The 23,713-nt window shown below is 37.2% G+C and overlaps 1 protein-coding gene and 1 pseudogene across 5 annotated transcripts; both read right to left on the reverse strand.

Moving 5' to 3' along the window:
- Nucleotides 1–1,584: 1,584 nt before the first annotated feature.
- LOC109210265 lies at nt 1,585–6,095 on the reverse strand (annotated as a pseudogene).
- A 7,858-nt stretch (nt 6,096–13,953) lies between these two features.
- Nucleotides 13,954–20,241, reverse strand: LOC109210271 (probable serine incorporator). 5 transcript variants are annotated; one of them, XM_019373666.1, is made up of 13 exons: nt 20,160–20,241; nt 19,251–19,488; nt 18,459–18,535; nt 18,001–18,160; nt 17,776–17,800; nt 17,335–17,424; nt 16,942–17,113; nt 16,790–16,863; nt 16,427–16,496; nt 15,607–15,678; nt 15,218–15,351; nt 15,058–15,131; nt 13,954–14,486 (listed from the first exon to the last, which is right to left on the reverse strand). In XM_019373666.1, exons 2-13 carry the CDS (start codon nt 19,453–19,455, stop codon nt 14,395–14,397), a joined length of 1,245 nt encoding a protein of 414 aa, XP_019229211.1. In that variant the 5' UTR covers nt 19,456–19,488; nt 20,160–20,241; the 3' UTR covers nt 13,954–14,394. The 5 variants fall into 5 exon arrangements, with proteins under 5 accessions (XP_019229211.1, XP_019229213.1, XP_019229214.1 ...); XM_019373668.1 differs by lacking the exon at nt 20,160–20,241 and adding an exon at nt 19,911–20,091; XM_019373669.1 differs by lacking the exon at nt 20,160–20,241 and adding an exon at nt 19,899–20,091.
- Between the last annotated feature and the right edge of the window lie 3,472 nt (nt 20,242–23,713).

A 23,713-nucleotide genomic window follows, 5' to 3' on the forward strand; every position in this document is an offset into this window, starting at 1 on the left:
TATATATATATAGTAGCCAACTTGTAAACCTACTCCATCTTAGTTCTCACTACTCCATCTTATTTTTATCTCTTCTTTCTGTTTCCCAAGTTATCATCAGTTAATTGGATGTTATGATTACTCCCTTCTAAGAACGTCACTATATAATATATATTAATACTTGGGAAATCGAACCTTTTTTTTTTCTTTAACTATGATTTTTTTAAAATAATTTTTTGATGTAGTTAATCATAAATACTATAATAAACGTGAATTGACCAGTCTTTCCACCAACTATAATTGCACTTACATTGATCCAACTTAAACCAGATTTGATTGTATGTGAACTAAATAAAAATCTACAAGGAGTATAGGTGAAATGAATAAAATTTCTCAATTAAGCTCATGAGCTTTCCGTGTTCTTGTCTTCGTATCTATCTCTAACAAAATTTGACCATTGTCCTGCTTAATAACTCTGATGACCCGAAAGGTCATCTTGTGTTTTAGAACCCAATTCGGGGTTTTGAGGCCTTCAAAACCTCATTTTATTTCTTCTCGATTTGCGTGCGTAGTCCGGGTACGTTTCCGGAAAGCCTTTATGTGAAAATTTGAGAAAAATAATAATTTTTGCCTTTCAAAGTTGATTTTAGTTGACTTTGATCAACATTCTGAGTAAACGAATCCGGACCCGTATTTTGACGGTCCCGGAGGGTCCGTAGTAAAATATGGGACTTGGGCGTATGCCCAGAATCAAATTCCGAGGTCCCTAGCCCGAGAAATAAACTTTTGATGAAAATTGTTAAACTGAAATTATAATAGTTTTGAGAAATTGGTTAATAGTTGATCTCGTTGGTATCGGGTCTGTATTTTGGTTCCGGAACCCGGTTGATAACAACACGATAGGAGATTCAAGAATTACTAAGAAAAATAAGAAACGTGCGGAAGTTAAAAAAAAATAAAGAAACAAAAAAAGGACGGAAATTTAAAGATAGATTGAATTCAAGAAAGAGTTTCTTGAATTCAAGAAGTCTATTCTTGAAGTTGAATCCTAACAGCAACAATTAGCTAACAAAGAACTAATCGCCTTTGGTAGAGAATTAAAAACAAGAGATAGATTGTGAAACCCGACCCTTTAGAATAACAAGAACAACAATAGGCCTAAACTTATCACCTTTCTTGAATACTTAGAAGTGATCTAAGATTTCAAAAGAGTTTAATCTTACCACCTTAAGTTGAGCCTTGAAGAATAAATCCAAGAGTAGCCACACACAAGAGTGCAAGAAAAATCTCACAATTTTTATTGATAATAGTCTAAGTCTAAAAGCAAAGAAGATACCCCTTTATATAGGGAAGGGGTCACGAAATTCTACCTAAAAAGCAAGGAAATAAAGTCCTAAACTACTTTGGACAACATGTCCAACTACCATAGGAAAAGGTAAAACTCTAGGAAACAAAAACCAAGTCAATCTTGGAAAGTAATTCCAATAATCTTAGGAAAAGAAAAACAAAACCTTAACTACCTAGGAAAGCATCAAATATGTCCTAACAAACTAGGAAACAAAATAAGGAAACTTGGGCGCCAAGTTGGCTCCTTTGTGAGTTGATTTAGGCGCCTAATTTAGGCCCTCCTTGGCTGGTGCTTGGACCCCAATCAACCTCCTCTTGGACTTGGACTTGGACCATGAAATAAGTGTAGCACTTAGCTAAATCCTCTCCATAATTTTTGAGCTCTTCTTCACCCATTAGCGCCTTCTTGACCTCCAATTGAAGCCCAACAACCTTGTCTTGCTTCTCCTTAGCTTGAGACCTTGTGAATGGCTTTCTTGGTGCTTCTACAGCTTTATCCTTGTCCATGAAGCTATCATTCCCCTCCTCTTGAAAAGAATTCGTCCTCGAATTTGAACCTACATCAAACAAGGATAAGTCAGCAACATTGAAAGTAGCACTTACTTGAAACTCACCTGGAAGGTCCAATTTGTAAGCATTATCTCCAATTCTTTCAAGTACTTTAAATGGTCCATCTCCTCTAGGGTGCAATTTTGTCTTCCTTTTTGAAGGAAATCCCTCCTTCCTCATATGAACCCAAACCAAATCACCAGGCTCGAAGATAACTGGTTTTCGACCTTTATTTCTTCGTAAAGCTATTTGCTCATTCCTCCTCTCAATTGCAAGTCTCGTATGCTCATGAATAGTCTTCATCAAATCAGCTTTCTTCTTTCCATCAAGACTAACCATCTCATTAGTAGGCAAAGGCAATAAGTCAAGGGGTGTAAGGGGGTTAAAGCCATAAACAACTTCAAAAGGAGAATAACCAGTAGATGAATGAATAGTTCGATTGTAAGCAAATTCTACCATAGGCAAGTGATCCTCCCAAGAAGTTAATTTTCCTTTTAGAACAACCCTTAACATATTTCCTAAGGTTCTATTTACTACCTCAGTTTGCCCATCAGTTTGTGGATGACACGAAGTAGAAAACAACAATTTTGTACCCAATTTTCCCCAAAGCACACGCCAAAAGTGTCTTAGAAACTTAGCATCCCTATCACTAACAATAGTTCGAGGTATACCATGCAATTTAACAACTTCTCTAACAAATAAATCAGCAACATGAGAAGCATCATTAGTCTTTAAACAAGGAATAAAACGAGCCATTTTTGAGAAACCTATCTACCACAACAAAGATGCTATCCTTACCATACCTTGTTCTAGGCAGTCCTAACACAAAGTCCATAGAAATATCAATCCAAGGTGAAATAGGCACAGGTAATGGCGTGTATAAACCATGTGGCAACACTTTAGATTTAGCTTGTTTGCATTCAAGGCATTGAGCACAAAATCTTTCTACATCTTTTCTCATATTAGGCCAAAAGAAATTTTCAGCAAGCATGTCAAGTGTTTTAGGCACACCAAAGTGTCCCATAATCCCCCCACAATGTGCTTCCCTCATAAAAACTTCTCGCAAAGAACAATTAGGGACACAAAACTTATTCTCTTTAAAAAGAAACCCATCTTTCAGATTATACTTCTCAAAAGGCCCATTTAAACATGCCGAAAATGCGACATCAAAATCAGAATCATCAACGTAAAAAAAATTAATATGATCAAATCCCATCAATTTAGAAGTAAGAGTAGAAACAAGAGCGTACCTTCTTGAAAGTGCATCAACAACTATATTGTCTTTACCTTGCTTCTAGCTAATCACATAAGGAAATGTCTCAATGAATTCAACCCATTTGGCATGTCTTCTACTCAATTTACCTTGGCTTTTCAAGTACCTTAAGGACTCGTGGTCAGTTTTTATCACAAACTCCTTTGGCCACAAATAATGCTGCCATGTAGCAAGAGCCCTTACCAAGGCATACAATTCTTTATCATAAGTAGAATAATTCAATGCAGCCCTATTCAACTTCTCAATAAAATAAGCGATTGGTTTAGAATCTTGCATTAAAGCAGCCCCAATACCTCTACCAGATGCATCACATTCAATTTCAAAGGACTTATTAAAATCAGGTAATTGTAACAAAGGAGCAGAACACAATTTATCCTTCAAAATATTAAATGCATGCTCTTGTTCTTTTCCCCAATTAAAGACCTTATCCTTCTTAATGACTTCAGTTAAAGGAGCAGCAATTGAACTAAAATCTCTAACAAATCTCCTATAAAAGCTAGCAAGTCCATGAAAACTTCTAACTTCAGTAATGCTCTTAGGTGTAGGCCAATCTTTAATCGCTTTGATTTTATCTTCATCTACCTCAACACATCTAGAACTCACAACAAAACCCAAGAAAACTACCTTATCTACACAAAAAGTGCACTTGGATAGATTTGCATACAACTGTTGCTCCCTAAGGACATTACAAACTCGTTTCAAATGTTCGACATGCTCTTCTAAAGATTTAGAAAAGATCAGAATATCATTAAAATACACGACTACAAATTTTCCATGAAAATCCTTAAAGATATGGTTCATTAACCTCATGAATGTACTAGGTGCATTAGTTAACCCGAACGGCATCACTAACCATTCATACAATCCATATTTAGTTTTAAAGGCAGTTTTTCACTCATCTCCAGGATTCATTCTAATTTGGTGATATCCACTCTTCAAATCAATTTTAGAGAATATTTGAGAACCATGCAATTGGTCAAGCATATCATCTAAACGAGGAATAGGATGGCGATACTTTCGTTATTTTATTGATGGCGCGGCAGTCCACGCACATCCGCCAAGTGCCATCCTTCTTTGGCACCAAAAGCACGGGCACAGAACAGGGACTCATACTTTCTCTTACAAATCCCTTATCCAGCAGCTTCTCTACTTGTCTTTGCAATTCTTTTGTTTCTTCGGGATTGCTCCTATAAGCAGGCCTATTAGGAATTTATGATCCCGGCACAAAATCAATTTGATGCTCTATTCCTCTTAAAGGTGGTAAACCTTTAGGAAGATCCTCAGGAAAAACATCTTCAAAATCCTGCAAAAGGTTAGAAATAACACTAGGCAAAGAGGATGTTAGTGAATCATTATTAAGCAGAACTTCCTTATAAGTGAGCAAGATAATAGGCAGCCCCTCTTTTTTTGCAATTAAACACTCTTTGGCTTTTGCAAGGCTCACTTTTTTTTTCCAATCTTAGCCTCTTTTCTCTCACCAATGCTTTCTTTTTTTTTCATTCTTCCCCACCTTTTCCTTTCTCTCATTGCCCTGCTCTCTCTCCTCACACCTCATTTTATTTTTTCCCTCTTTTTCTATCCCTTTAGTCTCTCGTTTTGATCCCTCCCCATGTTTCCCCATTGATTCTTTCATCTTTTTTTTTTATCTTCATACACTTGGGAAGGAGTTAAAGGTGCAAGAATGTACTTCTTGCCATTATGCTCAAGAGAGTATCTATTTTTCCTCCCATAGTGAAAAGCACTCATATCATACTGCCATGGGTGCCCCAACAAGATATGACAAGCTTGCATGGGTATTATATCACATAGAACTTCGTCAGCGTACCTTCCAATCTTAAAGGAGACCATGCATTGCTTATTCACCTTGACCTCTCCACTATCATTGAACCATTGCAACCTATAAGGTCTAGGGTGCTTCGTCCATTCCAACCCTAACCTTTCCACCAAATATGCACTCACAACATTAGCACAACTCCCATTATCAATTATCATAGAACAAATTTTATCTTTAATCCCACACCGAGTATTGAATATGTTTTCCCTTTGTTCTTCATTAGAGTCACCCAAATTAATGTGCATAAGCCTCCTAACCACAAAATTCACCCCACTATCAATGTACTCCATCTCTTCTCCTTCTTCACTCTCTACAAAGTTTTCTTCTTGTTCTTCACTTGGTTCACTTTTTTCACTCTCATATGCCCCATCCTCTTTGATTAGAATGTTTCTTCTACTTGGGCATTCAAAAGCCTTATGCCCTCTCCCTTGACACTTGAGACATTGAATCGAAGAAGTAGAAGTAGAAGTTTTAGGCATAAAAGGCTTAGCCCCATCCTTGGATTCCAATTTGCTCCTGCCCTTGTCTTCATGGAATTTAAGAGTAGGTGTCTCCTCAGATTTCGGCCATTGCTTCTTTGGAATAGTAGTTGGCCTGCTTTTCCATGAGCGAGATTGCTGTCTCCTTTTGTTTTGTCTTTCTACCTTTACAGCTAATTCAACTAACTCATCTAAAGTTACATATTGTTGTAATTCGACTACATCAGCTATAACCATTCAAAAACCTAGCCATTGTAGCCTCCTCTTCCTCCATACAATTAGCTTGGATCATAGCAATATCCATAGCCTTAAAGTACTCATCTACAGACATGGACCCTTGCCTCAAAGTTTGAAGACGTTGTTGTAGATCTCTTTGAAAGTGTGATGCCACAAATCTCTTCCTCATTACCCTCTTCATCTCAACCCACGTAGCAACGAGTGCTTGTCCTTCTAGCAATCTGTCCCTAGAAAGCTTTTTCCACCAGATTGCTGCATAGTCAGAAAACTCAACAGCAGCAAGTTTAACCTTCTTACCCTCCGAATAGTTCTGGCAATCAAAGATGGCTTCCACTTTTCTCTCCCAATCAAGGTACAAGTCTGGATCCCTTGTTCCCTTGAAAGATGGCATCTTCATCTTTATACTACTTATATTATCATCTTCTAGTCTTCCTCTTTGTCCCCTCATATATCTTCTTACCCTATCAAAATCAATATCATCATTAAAATCATCGATAGGGTTTTCCTAATTTACAATGGGAGCGGGTACATTTCTCCTAGCTGCTTGGAGTCTAGCGTTATTTCCCCTCCTAAGTTCAGCTATTGTAATATTTTGCTCAGCAATGGTGTCCCTCATCTCTTGGAATTGCAAATTCCACCTTTCAAATTATTGGTGCATAGATTGTAAGGTGAAATCATTCCTTCCTTTAATTCCGGCTTCTTGAAGAACCCTTTGTTCATCATCACTACCTGTACGAGACATTATGAACAAAGTAATATATATCTCTCAATTTGGCTTTTCCCTATGATGTTCTCACCTCTCTTGCCTTTTTTTTCACTCAATGCAACTCTTGGTCGTTAATCTCTAGATTTATTAATAAACCTTACTAGTCACAACCCTTAGTGATAAGAATATGGAGTTAGAAAAAGAAAGAAAAGTGAATGACCAAACCTAGGAAGAATAGGAATTGGTTAGTAGAAAAAAAAAAGGAAAGAATTTTAGGAAACCCAAAACCCACAAGAATAAGGAAAGAAGTTTCCTTAATCTTCAAGAACAAGGACCCCCTCTTCTTGTTTCCTTTCTTGACTTGGAAACCTAATAATACTTGAATTCTAAAAAAAATAATGAGCAATAACACTTGTTTTTGTTTTTGGGCTAATTTTCGTTTTTTTTTTGTTTTCTTTTTGGTTGCTCAAGAACCTCCCAAGATTATCAAGATTGAAATCTTGATTAGCCTATGCTCTGATACCACTTGATAACAACACGATAGGGGATTCAAGAATTACTAAGAAAAACAAGAAAATCAAGAAACGCGCGGAAGCTAAACTAACATGTCCAACTACCATAGGAAAAAGTAAAACTCTAGGAAACAAAAACCAAGTCAACCTTGGAAAGTAATTCCAATAATCTTAGGAAAAGAAAAACAAAACCTTAACTACCTAGGAAAGCATCAAATATGTCCTAACAAACTAGGAAACAAAATAAGGAAACTTGGGGGCCAAGTTGGCTCCTTTGTGAATTGATTTAGGCGCCTAATTTAGGCCCTCCTTGGCTGGTGCTTGGACCCCAATCAACCTCCTATTGGACTTGGACTTGGACCATGAAATGAGTTTAGCACTTAGCTAAATTCTCTCCATAATTTTTGAGATCTTCTTCCACCATTAGCGCCTTCTTGATCTCCCTTTGAAGCCCAACAACCTTGTTTTGCTTCTCCTTAGCTTGAGACCTTGCGAATGGCTTTCTTGGTGCTTCTATAGCTTTATCCTTGTCCATGAAGCTATCACCGGTACAGGTCCGTTATGATATTTATACCTTATCTGTGAAATTTAGTGAGAAACAGAACTGATTTGACGTGATTCGGACCTTTGGTTGAGAAAATAGAAGTTCTGAAACTTTCTTGAAAATTTCATGCAATTTGATGCTAAAATCGTAGATCTAGGTGTTATTTTGGCGATTTGATCGCCCGAGCGAGTTCATATGAGGTGTTAAGACTTGTATGCGTGTTTGATTTGGAGCCCCGAGGACTCGGGTGAGTTTCGGACAGGCTACGGGATGTCTAGACTTAGAAAAAGACCTGGTGTTGGTTAGTTGCAGAAATTGCATGTCCCAGATCTTAGGAGTGCGGCCGCGGAGTGAAATTCGCGGACCGCGGTAGAAGAACGTGGCCGCGGTGGTGACTTCGCGGGACGAGGTAGGGTAAGGCTCAGGTTGTGCGGCCGCACCCATAGTATCGCGGACCGTTGTGGGGGTTCGCGACCGCGCCCGAAATTTCGCGGACCGCGTAGTATAGATCAGAGGTGTGCTATATAAACGGGATTCTTCATCATTTTTCAATTTTTCAAACCCTAAAACATAAGAGGCGATTGTCCAAACACTTTTTTTTCCTCAATTCATAAGTAAGTGATTCTTAACTCATTTCTTTCACTCTTTTACTTCTCTTTACAAGATTTCATCCTAGAATCTAGAGTTTTCATTGTGAAATTGGGGATTTTGGGTAGAACTTAGGAATTTCAAAATTTGGGGATTTAGACCTCAAATTGAGGTTAGATTCCAAAACCAATTGTATGTCCGGGCTCGGGGGTGAATGGGTAATCGGGTTTTGGTCCGAATTTCGGGTTTGGACCAAGCGGGCCCGGGTGTTGACTTTTGTTGACTTTTTAAAAATGACCTAAATTGGATTCTTTGCTATCATGGGTAGTTCCTAAGGCTTAAATTGAATTGTTTGATTGGAATTGCTAGATTCCATTGGCCCGGAGGCTAGTGTGAAAGGAAAGGCGGTGATTGAGCTTTGAGTTTGGCCGTGGTAGCGAGGTAAGTGTTGTGGCTAACCTAAGCTTGATAGATTAGGTATTGGTGCCTTATTTGCTGTGTGTTTTGGTTGTTGAGTACGACGTATAGGTGAGGTGACGAGTACCTATACGTTGTTGTCGGGTCATAGCATGCGAGTTAGTCTTATTCTGGTAAATGTTGTACTCTTTGATCATATATTTCATGTTTAGACTTGTTATTCCATGTGTTGAGCAACTCTTATCATGTTTTACGAGATTTGGTACTGATTGAGTATTAACTCAGAGTTGAGGCTGGTATTGTGGAAATTAAATATTGAAGTAAGACTGATTCTTGATATTTCTATCTCTCTGTTATTATCGTTCATTGTCTTGGTGAGAGAGAGTGTTAAAGAACGAAGGGTGATGTCGTGCAATGTTTAGTGAGTGAGTGTTAAAGCACGAAGGATGATGTCGTGCAATGTTTTGTGAGTGAGTGATAATGCACGAAGGATGATGTCGTGCCATATTCTGTGAGTGATGAGAGAGTTAATGCACGAAGGGTGATGCCGTGCCGTTTCTATTGTTTCTTATGGTGAGGATGAGAGTAAAAGCACGAAGGGTGATGCCGTGCACTTGTTTCTGTCACACTTCCTTTTTATACACCTACCCCGAAGGATAATGTATAGGGGAGTTTTTCCATTTAAAGTGACATTATTCGAAATGAAATTATTTATTTATTTTTAGAGTCGCCACTTGGGAAAGGATTGGCTTTTGGTGTCCCAAGTCACCGGTTTAACTTAAATCCCAAATCGAGGAAAATTGTCGACTTCCCAATTAGAGTCTGCGAACCAGAAATTCTGAATAAGGAATTCTGTTGACCCGAGGGAAGGTGTTAGGCACCCCCGGATCCCGTGGTTCTAGCATGGTCGCTTAAATTATTATAAATGGCTAAAATCTGATTTTTATACATGTTCAAACCTATAGTGTAATTTTAGAATCATGTTACCGCTTTTAGTTAAAAAATTTTAAAGAAAGTGAACGTCGTTTAAAAATGTGTTGTTGGATCACGTCACGTGAAATGCACCCGTGTCCTCGACACATTCTTATTCGACGTTTTGGGATTTGGATTTGGGTTGCATGAAATGCACACCCGTATTTAAGAAGGTAAAATTATTAAAGGCGCGCCTAAAGCGACTAACGAGTTATTATCTTTGCGGAGGGCCGTGAAATTCGCTAAACGGCACGCCCCGAATTCTAAGTATTTTAATAGGAACATTTAAAGAGGGCCCCGCAAGTTATGTGTTTTGTTTGGCGATGCTCATCTCATTTTTATTTAAAGGCCAACCTAAAGCAACTACGATTTTTCTATTTATTTTTTGTCTCTAAAAGGGCCTAATTAATTTACATTTATAAATTTGGGCCTCGAGTTCAGGTCCGAATTCAAACAAAAGGAGGGACCCTCTTAATTTGAACCCGCTACCTAACTCGAAAACCTAAATTCATATTGCAAATTAATTCCCATATCCCTAGTATAATTTTTAAAGGGGGTTTTAACTTCTAACAATTTTGGGCCTTCAAACTTGGCCCTATACAGGTTTAATGCATGAACATTGCCCAGACGTGGACCTGATACCACGAAAATTGGGCCATGTCATTGTAGGCCCAATTCCATTTGGACTAAGGAGTAACGGTTGAACAATTCCCAGCAACTCTCAAGTCCTCAATTAACATAGGAAGATTTAAGTATCCTGAAATTTTATGTTTTAGCATACAAACTAGCTACTTGACTGTATTAAAGGACAAAGTGACTACACATTATTCACATTCAGGAGCATACTGATTTTAATTGCGATCATTCAATTCCGGTTTATCTCTATAATTCTAAACTTGGATAGTTAAAACTGAAGCAACTATTTAGATATTTCCCAGATCATCAATTGACAAAGCTGTAAATTAAATGCTGAATTCGCTTGTTTTGGAACTATTTTAACACAGGCATGATGTATAACTGATTATGCGAACTACAGAGGCCTATAACTTGATTTCTCCCTATATCAATCCAAAGCTTAATCCTCAAACTAACTTAACAACCAAACTCATAATCCAAATCCCTATCACGTTAAACAGTCCATAGTTCAATTACAAACCAATTTACAGTTCGACTAAGTATTAATAATCGAACAACAGGAGAATAGAATACTCATAAACAGTTTCACATATCATTAGACCAAAATACAACAACGTTCGTATTATTTAAGCCTCCGCACAAGTTGATTACAACTTCAATATATCACTCAAGGCTAGGCATGTACCTGGAATTACAAGGAGATAGAGGGAAAGGATCAGCAGCAGTCAAACGAGCAAGCAACAGCTAGAAATGACTTCCAAATGCCCATGAAACAATAGCAAAACTAGTCTATGGAAGCACAACACCAACACTCAACCAAACAAACTTGAATGACCTAAATCTACTTGAAATTTAGCCCAGGAACACTCAGATGCTTTCAGCAATCAAATATTGAGCTAGAAGGTATAAATCAACAATTAAAAATCGAAAGTAACCTAAGGTTTAAATGTAACAGTATTTTTGGGATTTTTGCAAGTTTTCTGTTGTTTTTGGTTTTTCTGAAGAATTTAAGATCTGGAATCAAGTTTTTTTTTTAGAGTTCTAAAAAAAGTTCAGACTTTTCTGTTTTTGAATTTGAAATTCAAATGTTTAAGGCTAGACTTGCTGAAAATTGCTTTGAGAGGGAAATTTGGAGGCTGGAGGTTTTTTCTTTTGGAATTTTTCAGAGGTGTTCCAAACTTGTTAAAGAAGGCAGGGGGACTGCCTTTTATAGGCAAAAATGAGGGGAAGCTTCCAGATTTTCATTTACCCCTTTTTCCTCTCTTTTATTTTCAGTTTTTACTAATTAGTCCCTAAGTTTTTGGCTTGTTACCCAAGTTACTGCCCTAAGTTATTGATATTTCAATTAAAGTCCTAGTCTAGAAAATCCTAGAAGGTGCTAGCTTCACCTACAACATTAGTCTCTACCTAGGAATGCCTATTCTACCCTTCGACTACTCTGAAATTTACCAATCTAGTCTAACTAAACCCCAACCCCTTTTACTAACCATGGTTAACTAAAAGTCTAGATTATTCATCTATGACCAAAACAGTTTCAGAAACTCTAGGATTGAATTATCAAATGTTACACAAAACTGAAAATTAATCTTAATTCATACTTCGATCACACTATCAATTAAACCAAAGTAATAATCAACCAAGGAATTGACAAGAACCATTCTCTAAAACTAACAAAACCTGAATTCTAAGAACACTGGATTCAAACTGAATTAACTAAGAAGAACAAAAAAAACAAAAATCAAATAATCAAAAAAATAAGAAAATAAAAGAACAAGCATTGGACATGGATTGACTAATAGAAAAATCAATCAAAACAAAAACTGAACTAAAAATCAAAAACGATGCAAGGACAGAATCAACCAATAAAAAAAATACAATCGAATGAGAAGGAAGAACTTACTGATTTGGTCTTCAATGACTGAATTCGAATCGAGTCCCCAAATAATGTTATATGTTTGTTCTTGGTAAGAACAAACACATAAATTTATTTGGGAACTCAAATCGACACTTGATAGTCCTTGAAAAATTCAACCAGTTTTTTATAAAACCCTAGATCTAAAATTCGGAGAGTTTCAGTTGGATTTGGGGAAAATTAGTTTGGGATTTGGGTAGAGGAGGGTTAGGAGAGTGTAGGGCGTGATTTTTGGGAATTTTGGAGGAGTTACGGTTTTGGTCCGAGCTTTCGATTTGATATTCGAAGCGATTGGCTCGGATTTGAAAGGAAATAAGGTTGGATATGGATTGGGGAGATGAAGACGGAGCTATGGTGAAAATTTGGAGTTATTTGGAGTTTCGCCGCCGGCGGAGGCGATTTCCGGATGGCGGCGGACGGCGGAGACACGATGGTCTGATGGTGGGCGCCGGTGGGAGACGGTGAGTACGAGGATGGAGGGTTTGGTCTCTGAATTTGTAAAGTGTGTTATTACACTTTTATTTAAAATGATGGAACAAATCTGGACCGTTGGATTGGGGATGATGGACGGCCTAGATCACTCGAGCCAAAACGACGTCGTTTGTATATAGGGGGGCTGGACCAGGTATTTTATGGGATTGGGCCTGGGTTGAGTCCGGAATTTGGGATATGGGGAGAGGGTGGATTTGTTTGGGCTGCTTGATGTTGGCCCATCATGGCCAGCTCTTTGCCCCTTTTTATTTTAATTTCATTTGTTTGTTTTCTCTTCTTTTCTTTTGTATTTTTTTTTTGTATTTTATTTATTTATTTTTTGTAAGATCAAAAATAAAAGACCCAAATTGACTCTAAAATTATACTAATTAATTTTCAAAATTAACTAATTTCTAATTTAAAATAAAACTTAAGACAAATTTTAGAAATTGAAAGTAGAAATGCTAAGAACCATTTTTGCACACTATTTTGTATTTTTGAAATTATATCAATTAAAATGCATACAAAAATGCAAACAAGACACAAAATCATGCAGTTAATTCCTAAAATTCAAATAATAAAATAAAAATCTTAATTCTAAGGAATTTTATAGGAGTAATTTAAGCGTGGCAAAAATCACGTGTTCACAATTTCGCGAGGTTTATTCCTTTCGTTGGTGCAAAGCATGTTATTTACTACGTTTCTGTACTGTTACTAATTTCAGGATCTGATATTCCCCTCAGCATGTCTTCCCCCTTCCCGTTATAATCTGCTTAGTTTCCAGTTGTTGTTATTTTCTTGTATATGATTTAACTGCACAGGTTCATGTACTGTCTTGTCCTAGCCTCGTCACTACTTCGCCAAGGTTAGGCTCGGCACTTACCAGTATATGGGGTCGGTTGTACTGATACTGCACTCTGCACTTCCCGTGCAGATTTCGGTACTAGACCTTGTTGACCCGAGTTGAGGTGCTGCCTTCAGTCCTACTGGAGACCCAAGGTAGATCTGCCGGCGTTCGCAAACTCTGGAGTTCCCTTCCAGTTATCCCAGTTTACTGTTTTTACTTTAATTCAAAGACAGTTGTATTTCCTTCAGCCAGTATTTGTAGTGACTCTTAGAAGTTCGTGAATTGTGACACCAGTTTCTGGGTTGTCGTGTACAAGTATTTGGGTAATTATAAACTTCTGCACTCTATTTAATTGGTGACGTTTTAAGTTATTGTCATCTAGTGGATTGCTTAACGGGTTAGCGTATTTAATTTCTATATCTTGGCTTGCCTAGCAACTGAAATGTTAGGCGCCATCACGATCCTGATGGTGGAAAATCCGGACCGTGACAATAACTATATGGTGATCTAACTTTGAAATGACATGCAATGTGAATTAGTCGAAATTAAGTTTTAGTCATGTTAGTATGTGTATTTTAAGCCTAACGATCGTAAGAAATCTTGAAGTTTTGTTAAAAAATTATATTCCAATGGATATAGACAGACTTAAATGAAGCAACATGAACAATAAAAATTTATATAGCCGACCGGCCCAACCCAACTTCAAGCTTTCTAAATCAACCACTTGCAGCAAGATTGAAACCACAAAAAAGAATAGGGGGATTTTATTCTTCAACTTCCCCATGATAATAAGAATCTACAAGACCTAAAATTAAAGCCACAGCTAGCTTAAATTTTAGACAGGACCACCTTAGAACAATGAAGAAAAGAATAGAGAGAAGACAGACACATGATACAGAACAAGTGGTAAAATGGGTAAATGAAGGGTGATAATTGGCTCTGTAAATTTATTTGTAAAACAAAATAACCATTTATCACCCACTTATCAACCATTGAATTCATGTAAATTTTGTCATTCATCGGTTGCTCATTTTACCCATTTTAACCATTTTCCACCTTTTGGCTACAACACACTTATCCATCAGCAAAATTCACACTGAAGTTGAGTTGTCCATTTCCTCTTCTGGCTCTTTATTATCCATCACTTTGGTCTGTCTTACTGCTGGCAATATCAATTTCCACACTACATCCAAGAGAGGTGAAGAATATATTAGAGATATACATGAATTGCACATACTTTTTTCGGGTTAATTTCACGGATGGTAATCCAACTTTCGTTTTTGCACCAAAGTTTTAAAACTAATTTTTGTAACGAAAAAAATAACTCAATCATGCATACATATCATCACCTAAAATTTGAAAAAAAAATGCAAGAGTACGCTAAATCCGGTCCTGAAAACACCAGTATGTTGCCACTTCAACCACTCATCGAGTTGGTGCCACGTGGATATTATGTAAAGTAATTTGCTGATTTGGTTATTTTATACATGTGACAGCCTACCTGTGTTTTTGGGACCGGACTTAGCATTTGGCATTTTTTAATTTCTACAATATATAGGCATCATTGAAGGGAGCATTGGCGTAACTGGTAAAGTTATTATCATGTGAAGCCGTGGAAACAGCTTCTTGCAGAAATGCAGGGTAAGGCTGCATACAATAGACCTTTGTGATCCAGTCCTTCCCCGTACCCTGCGCATAGCGGAAGCTTAATGCACTGGGCCCTTCAAAAATGAGAAGAGGATACATTAACTTACAATAGATTGTAGCAGCAAACCACTCATTGACTATTTTCACCCATGTACTAGCCCAGCCAACATCAATACTCCATCTATTAAAACAAGAAAATGAATCAAAGTAATGTTGCTAGCACAAGTTCAATAATATGTGCTGGTAGGAGAATATAAATATACTTACTTTCTAGGCAAGCCATCTAGATTCCAACTGATGAATAACATAGCAAAATACATTGCTCCTAAGGAAAACACTAGATGGAAGAATCCATACTTATATGGAATGTCATCTTCCGATTGAACTTTATCCTTGCGAAACTATAACACAAGCAAAAAAATGTAGTCATGTCTCAGCAAAAATGTAAAAAAAAAAAACACATTTAGATAATTTCTGATTGCGCATTCTGTCCAACTGTTAGGCGCTACGACTCTATTTTCAAGTTTTGAAGGTGCTTCAGTTTTTTTATCTATGTGAGTCAATCAAATTACATTGGCTTTTGCAGCCTAGTCTTGAGTTATATTGAGTTCGACATTGGGTATAATAATAGGACATCTGAAGGGGTATAAGCTCACCTGAAATGTTTGTGAATCAATGCCAGTTGAGAATGTTGCCATGACGATGGCGCATATACCAATCAAGAAACCCTATAATTAACCAGGAAAAGAATAATTATGAGCCAGTCAAACATGTGCAATAAGATATCAAGATAGAGCTGATTAAACACCTTATTTCTGTCCTCAAATGAGAAATGAGAATCTGTTGCAGGTTTGTGCAAACATCAATAGCGTCAAAAAATACATGACTTAATTTTAACTAGGAGGTCTACCAATTATGTAGTGTAGTGGATTCTTCTTTGCCGATAAGTACTGATTCGTTGAGTAGATTATGTCGTCATGAAGATAAAATATATGATTATGCATATCTGCAATTGTTATAATATGTTTACTATGTTTTCAAAGGTTTATATATAGTGTTTCATGGCAATCAAACATTTCTAGTGTCACTTATACTTACTACAATGGATAAGGCTCATTCCTTCCTACATTCTACTAGATATTCTAGTCGGCAACTATATATATCTAGCTTCAGTTCTCATTCAGAAATTTCAGCATTCATGCTAGCCTTTTTCTATCTATTGACTGTTGGTGATAACATTATGCAGGAATATGGAAGGTCTGTGGACGAGATTTAAAGATCCATTTCATGAACAAAACTATAGCAGACTTGAGGAACAAAAACTATGCCTGTCTTCGGTATCCTCTTAAAATTGCCTTATCATTGCTAAGTATCAGTAGCAAGCTACTGAAGTTGATGATATTAACATGCATAAATTTAGATGAAGAAGTTTGATAAGCATGACTAGAAGTAAGTAAAAGAAGAAAAGACGCATACAATTACAGTAGTCCAACCACCATTCCCACTGTTTTGTTGCTGAGGGCTGCATTTTAGAGTGGCAGGCTCACTGTAAACAAAGTGTAATCAAATTAGACTTCATCACATAAGTGACAACCAAAAAGCTACACTATATATTAAGGGGCATGAATTGTAAGTTATCATTTTAAACATGCACTCACTCGCTCGTATTATCAAATATGCTCTAGTTATAGATGATCAATCATCAAACACTAAAGCATATCTCAAAATTGTTCAAAAGAATAAGGAAGTGGGGAACTCGAATACCCCTAGCAAAAGTATTATATTTTGTTCATTGATTTTAAATTAAGAGGTGAACAAGTTAAGCACAATGTTTCTGACCTTCGAATAGCACTCCAACAGAGAAAGACAACATAAGAAGCCATAATCCCTGAAGATAAGAGTCCTCTATTTACCTGTAAAAAAAGGAAAAACAGGTATTAATAACACATGAAGTCATTTTCAATGCAAACTAGTTTGTTATAGAAGCGTACCTTAGAGTGTAAGGATACAGCCATCATTACTACCAGCAAAATTGCAGTCCAGGAGATGAAGAATATGTTCAGACTGCATGATGTTTTGGACGCATAAAGCACATACATCACCAGAATTCCACAAATGGACGCGATGTAACATATTGTCGACATGAATAAGCCAAAAGAGCAGCTGCTACGACAAAAATGATTAAAGAGTAAGGCCTCGAGATGATTAGACATAGTACTTTTTATACTATTTAATGGTTTCACTTGCGAAAACTGATAGAAACAACCATAGATGAGTCAAATGGTCTTAGAAACCAGAATCTCAGAAACACACTGTAGCAATGACATAACAGGAGTTTCAAAAGATGCTTTTTTAATGTTTTTCGTATTAAAGTGTAACAACACCTTTGTTTCTTTCTCTCGTCAGGCATCCAATAGTTATTCCACCATGTAATGAACTCGATCACGCTTATCAGCTGGAGGGCGAGAAAAACCCTGCAAATACATAGCAAAAACCAGTATTGAACTTTAAATTGCTATGGTCATTGCAGGTCCGTAAACAGAATATAAGATTATTATCAATGTTATTTACATATAAGGAAATTTGAAAACTTTGAGCCACTATTTTTGACCCTACTAGTGGTTGTCACCTTCAACTATCTAGTTCAAGCTCTATAGGAAGGAATTTTTTTTTTTGTTGCTCTTTTATTGATAAACCAATTAACGAAATGTGACGTGTGTAAAATGAACTTAAGAAAATTTCAGTCCTACACTTGCTTCATGGACTGCAACTAGCTGTGACTATCTATGTTAGAAGAGAAGTAAAAGGACAGATGTGAATATTACCCTGCACCAACTCGAGCGAATTCACCTGCACGAAAGAGAGGAATTTCCGTTTACATTTTGTATTAAATGAGTGGATAAATATAAACGGGCATTCTATAGAGAAAAATTATTAAGATGAAAGTTGATCTCTTAAAATGGAAAATTTTGCATGAAGCTAAAATGAAATGCTGTGATCAGAAAACTTAAGCAATCGCTTTGAGATTTTCTTATTGCATTTATCCTTACCATATAACTGGATGTAATCTGAGGGGACAAAAAATGGAATCACCATAAAAATTATCAGCGTAATAAACTTCAAAATCCACCATCCAGAATGCCATGTATTGCGAACTTCACACAATTTGCTTGTGAAACATGTTGTAAGAAACATTACTAAAAAGAAAATCTAACAATGTATGTCAAGGATGCAAAAACAAAAGATTCTGTCAAACTAAAAAGTACCGTTAAAGAACAGAAAGAAAGGTTCCAAATGTTCACATATTTATACAGAAAAACATGCTTCATTTCGGAACTTCTTTACCATTAAATCATAGATAAGTATTGAAAGACTTCTGAAAATTGTTTTAGATCAAATTGAAGATATACCAATGCGAGCAATCAGGCCATATTCTGCCTACTGAGGCATAGTATTATGAGTTTAATTAAAGGAGAGAAGTCATTTCATTTTTTAAGCAAAAGGATACAAAGCAACCTAAACTCACACGAAGAACCCCCATCGTATGAGAACATTCACTTCCCTTAATTCCACATGCTTTTGAATCTGCATAAAAAGGGGGAAACAGAAATCAGAGTCCATGTTAGAGTTACCAGAAGAAGTTAAATGGTAATTTAGTTAACAAGATGAGTATAACAAGTATATCATATATTGTGAAAGCAATGAAAACAGTTGTAGAGAAAGCAAAAGTTTAAGCCATATGCAAGAAGGAAATGTGCATAAGGCCTAATTGAAAAAGAAATGAGTTATTGATTGTGTCATAAAAGACCCTTATGGCCATGCCTCGATCGTCCTCCAGAGGCAACATTTGGTCATGGTTTGAGACAAGAATAGAACTCTATATGATCGAATCTCCTAGTGTTCCTCAGTAGCTCAGTGGTAGAGCGGTCGGCTGTTAGCCGAGTAGGTTATTTCATTTTTGTAGCATGCAACATTCTGTAGTAGATATGGAAGCAGAATGTTTTGCCACAAACATTGCTAGCTAATGTACTTGAAGAGGAGCCTTGGCATAACTAGTAAAGTTGTTGCCATGTGACCAGGAGGTTACGGGTTCGACCCATGGAAACAGCCTCTTGCAGAAATGCAGGGTAAGGCTATGTACACCAGATCCTTGTGGTCCGGCCCTTCCCCGGACCCCACGCATAGCGGGAGCTTAGTGCACCAGGCTGCCCTATTACTAGCTAATGCACTTGATCCTACATTTGACGGATCGGAAAGAATGCAATGCCAACAATGTAGAAGAGTAAGAATTTCGACTTACAACGAAGCAGAGGAAGAGCCCTTTCTCCATAATCACGTACGAACCAAGCTATAAGATTTGTTATCAAGAATATAATTCCATAGGAATAACGAGCTCGCAATGAACTCTTGCTTTTAATAGAACATTTCATACTCTTCTGTTGTAATATCCCAGAAATTTCTGTCCATTGATCTACCTCATTGCCATCTATTTTGTCCTCTACCATCTTGCCTCAACCTTCAATTCAGTGGCACTCTTCCTGTTAGAGGTAAAGCCAAAATCTTTGAGTAAGCACTTCTTATACTACACAAAAGTATCACATTGTATTTCTAAAAATTGGATAGCTTGCACAGCATAGAACAACATCATAGTCAAACACTCACAAATTGCTTACATTGCTGGTCTCAAGCCCGGATAAAGGAAGCCAAAGGGTTGTGGCAGGCTGACAGTCAGCGTAAAACTAGCCAATTTATGATAAATATTCACACACAAAAAAAAAATTCTAGGTAAAACCATTAAGTTTTCTCTATCTGACTACCAACTAGTAACTACCAAGGAAAATTAGCTTTTTGGATTTCACACCAAAGACAGAATAAAGCATGTATATATTTTTCTGCTTTGGGGTAAGCAGTAAGCAAGATAATAGAATTGCTTATAATTCAACTTTACCCAAAAATGCACCTGCTTTTGTTCCAATAGAATTGGAGTTTGAAGCAAGCAATGGTTAAACTATTGTAAGCTTGTTTAAACCATAAGTAAGCCTATATATTGGCTAAAATCTCAGTACTGTATATGGAATGAAAAAAGCAACTTAAGAACAAGTAAAAGAGAATTATTAGATTATACGAAACATTTACTACAGACAATATAGCCAGCATTTCAAGAATGTTGTTAGTGAATGAAGTGTCAAAGCATAAAGTAAATACTAACCTTTTCTTCTCTTGAAGCAGGAGCGGGAGGGGTGAGTTGAGACTTTCACACTCTAAATCATGTGAGAGAGGTGAGGCTCTTTATAATTTTATATTAAAAATTGCTACAGACAATGATTATTCTCAATTTTTAATTGTATTAATAATTCACGCATGAATAACAACTACTAACTTTTCACATGCAGAGTACCCTGACGAGAACTATAGGAGCGAATACGTGTTGGAATGATATATATATATATATATTACTAACAATGTTGCAGTGTAAAAAAATTTCATGTCATTTTTACATACCATGTTACTTATCTTCTTTCAATGGGGAAAGCACTTTTAACCATCCGCTTGGTCCTTACCCGTATAATTTTTTTTTCCGCTAAAAAAAAATATGCCATAACTTTTGTGCAACTATAAAATTTTTCATTATAGATAAAATGAGAAGTTTAATTTAAATTATTCACAAAAAATCATTTTTTTAAAACAAATTAAAAAAAATATGGTCACATCAACTGGAATGAGATAAGTACTTTAGCAGTGTGCATAAGTTTATAGACTAAAAAAATTTGGGACAGACCCGCAAGAGTAACGCCTCATAATTCTCGAATATATATAATAGTCAAAGTCATGGTTCACGCCTTCACGAACATTTCTTTAGTAAAGGATGCCATTTCACACGCCTTAGCAAAAATAATTTTATGCTAGTAAATAATACTACTATTCCTTTATTTATATAATTCTAATAATTGCGTCATGAGCTCCTGAGACTCCTATATAGTCCTATTGTCCCTTTATATTGTACCTTCTCACACCCTTGTTATGTGACAAAACAAACACACACACACCCATGCATATATTTTTTTAAGAATGCTTGGTTTCAGAAACAGATGCAAGGTTCTAGCTAGGTTGATAGGTAAAATTGTGATAACCCAAAAGGCCATCTTTCGTATTAGAATCCGTTTTCATGTTCTGAGACCTTGAAAACCTCCTTTTATCTCTCATCGATTTGCGTGCGCAGTCCGGGCGCGATACCAGATAGCTTTTGTGTGAAAAATTTAAGAAATAATGATTTTTTGCTTAAAATATGACTTTAGTTGACTTCGATCAATATTTTGGGTAAACGGACCCGGAACCGTGTTCTGACGGTCCCAGAGGGTCCGTAGGGAAATATGGGACTTGGGCGTATGCCCGAAATTGAATTCCGAGGTCCCTAGCCCGAGAAATGAATTTTTTGAAGAAAATTGGTTGCTGGAAAATATAAGAATTTTTGAAATGGAATAGTGTGTGATCTTGTTGGTATCGGGCCCGTATTTTGATTCCGGATCCCGTACAGGTTTGATATAATACTTAAGTCGTGTCTGTGAATTTTGGTGAAAAACGGAGGTGATTTGATTTAATTCGGACCATTGGTTGAAAAGTTAGAAATTTTGAACTATCTTGAAATTTCATGATTTTTGGTGTTAAATTCGTTGCTTAAGATGTTATTTTGGCGATTTGATCGCACGAGCAAGTCCGTATGATGTTTTTAGACTTGTATGCATGTTTGGTTTAGAGCCCCGAGGGCTCGGATGAGTTTTAGATAGGCTTCGGAGTGTTTTAGACTCGGTAAAAATTGTTGCAGGTTCAGTTCTGTTGCAGAGCCTCTGATCTCGCAATTGCGAGATCAAGCCTCGCATTTGCGACCACTGTTGGGTTCGCATTTGCGACCTACTCATCGCAATTGCGAAGAGTAGCTGTGGAGGCCAGTGTTCGCAATTGCGAACAGCTCTTCGCATTTGCGAAGAAGACAGGGCTAGGGGAGTTTCGCAATAGCGACCAAGGTTCGCATTTGCGAAGGTAGCAGGCCAGGCCAAGCTTCGCATTTGCGAGTTCGCATTTGCGAACATGTGATCGCAAATGCGATACCTGTAATTGTGTAAAACATAACTTAGACAGGATTTTGAACTCATTTCTCAAATTTTCGAACCCTAAACATCCCTAGGCGATTTTTCAAAGACCCAAACTTCTCCAAATCATAGGTAAGTGATTTCTAACTCATTTTCTTCAATCTATTTCATCTTTTTACATGATTTCATCTCAAATCAAGGGTTTTCATGGGAATTGGGTGTTCTTGGGTAGAATTTAAGAATTTCGAATTTGGGGGATTTGGACCTCAATTTGAGGTCGGATTCCGAAACCAATTGTATATTCGGGCTCGAGGGTGAATGGGTAATCGGATTTTGTTCGAACTTAGAGTTTTGACCAAGCGGGCCCGGGGTCGATTTTTGACTTATTGGAAAAAATGTTGGGAATTCGATAATTGTGTATTGGAATTGGTTTTTTAGCGTTTATTGATGTTATTAAGTTAATTATGGCTAGATACGAGTGAATTGGTGGTGGAATCGAGAGGTAAAGCGGTGGTTGAGCTTTGAAATACCTGTTGGCATGAGGTAAGTGTTTGGTCTAACCTTGACTTGAGGGACTAGGGATCCGCGACTTGCTTGCTATGTGAAATATCATGTGTGTGGCGTATAGGTGTGGTGACGAGTACCTATGCGTCACCAAATTACTTGTTTAACCCATTTCCTTTCCCCGTTTCCCTATATCTTGCTTTCCTTCCTTAATTGCTACTTGCTCATAAATGTTTCCACGTCTAATTGCTTCATGTTAGCTGTTGTTCTCTTTATTGAATTATTTAATTGCTTCATGTTAACTGTTGTTCTCTCTACTGAATTATGCAATTGCTTCATGTTAACTATTGATGTTCGCGTTGAAGTATTATTGGTTTCGTAGCTTCATTTTATTACCCTGTTGGCTTATATTGATTTATTGGTGCCTTATGGTGCACCTTGGTTGGTCTCGCTGAGTAGTTATCATTGGTGAAGTTTCATAATCGTAGTGATATTCCATTGTGTAGATTGAGGTATAAGTAATGTGGGGGATTTGAGTTAGCTTGTGAAACTCTTGTCTTTATTCTTTGTGTTTGGTGCTGCTATATATATTGGGATCGGGTTGCACGCCGCAACAGGAGGAATAAGGGTGAAATGTGATTGTCTGGTGGGATCGGGTTGCACGCCGCAACAAGGAGTAATAAGGGTGGACAGGTGGGATCGGGTTGCGCGCCGCAACAGGAGGAATAAGGGTGATATGTGTTTAGGAGTAATAAGGGTGGACAGGTGGGATCGAGTTGCACGCCGCAACAAGGAGGAATAAGGGTGAATATTGATACTGTTGTTGTTTATATGTTGGGATCGGGATGCGCGCCGCATCAGTTATTATTATGTTTCCATTTATGTTGAGGCCCATTACTGTGATGTTGGAACACCCTTAAGGATTGGTTATAGCTGAATACTAGTAGAACATCTGGGTTCCGAGTTTATTTAATGCCAGTTATTGCTTTATTACATAATATATTTCCTTTCTATTTAGTATAAACTGTTGCAGGTTGTATATGTTGTATGCTCCGCCGTAGCCTCGTCACTACTTCGTCGAGGTTAGGCTCGGCACAGTACATGAGGTCGGTTGTACTGATAATGCACTCTGCACTTTCTGTGCAGATTTTGGAGCTAGTGGCTGATCGTG

Source organism: Nicotiana attenuata, unplaced genomic scaffold, assembly GCF_001879085.1.
Source record: "Nicotiana attenuata strain UT unplaced genomic scaffold, NIATTr2, whole genome shotgun sequence".
In the NCBI taxonomy this organism is placed as follows: Eukaryota; Viridiplantae; Streptophyta; class Magnoliopsida; order Solanales; family Solanaceae; genus Nicotiana; species Nicotiana attenuata.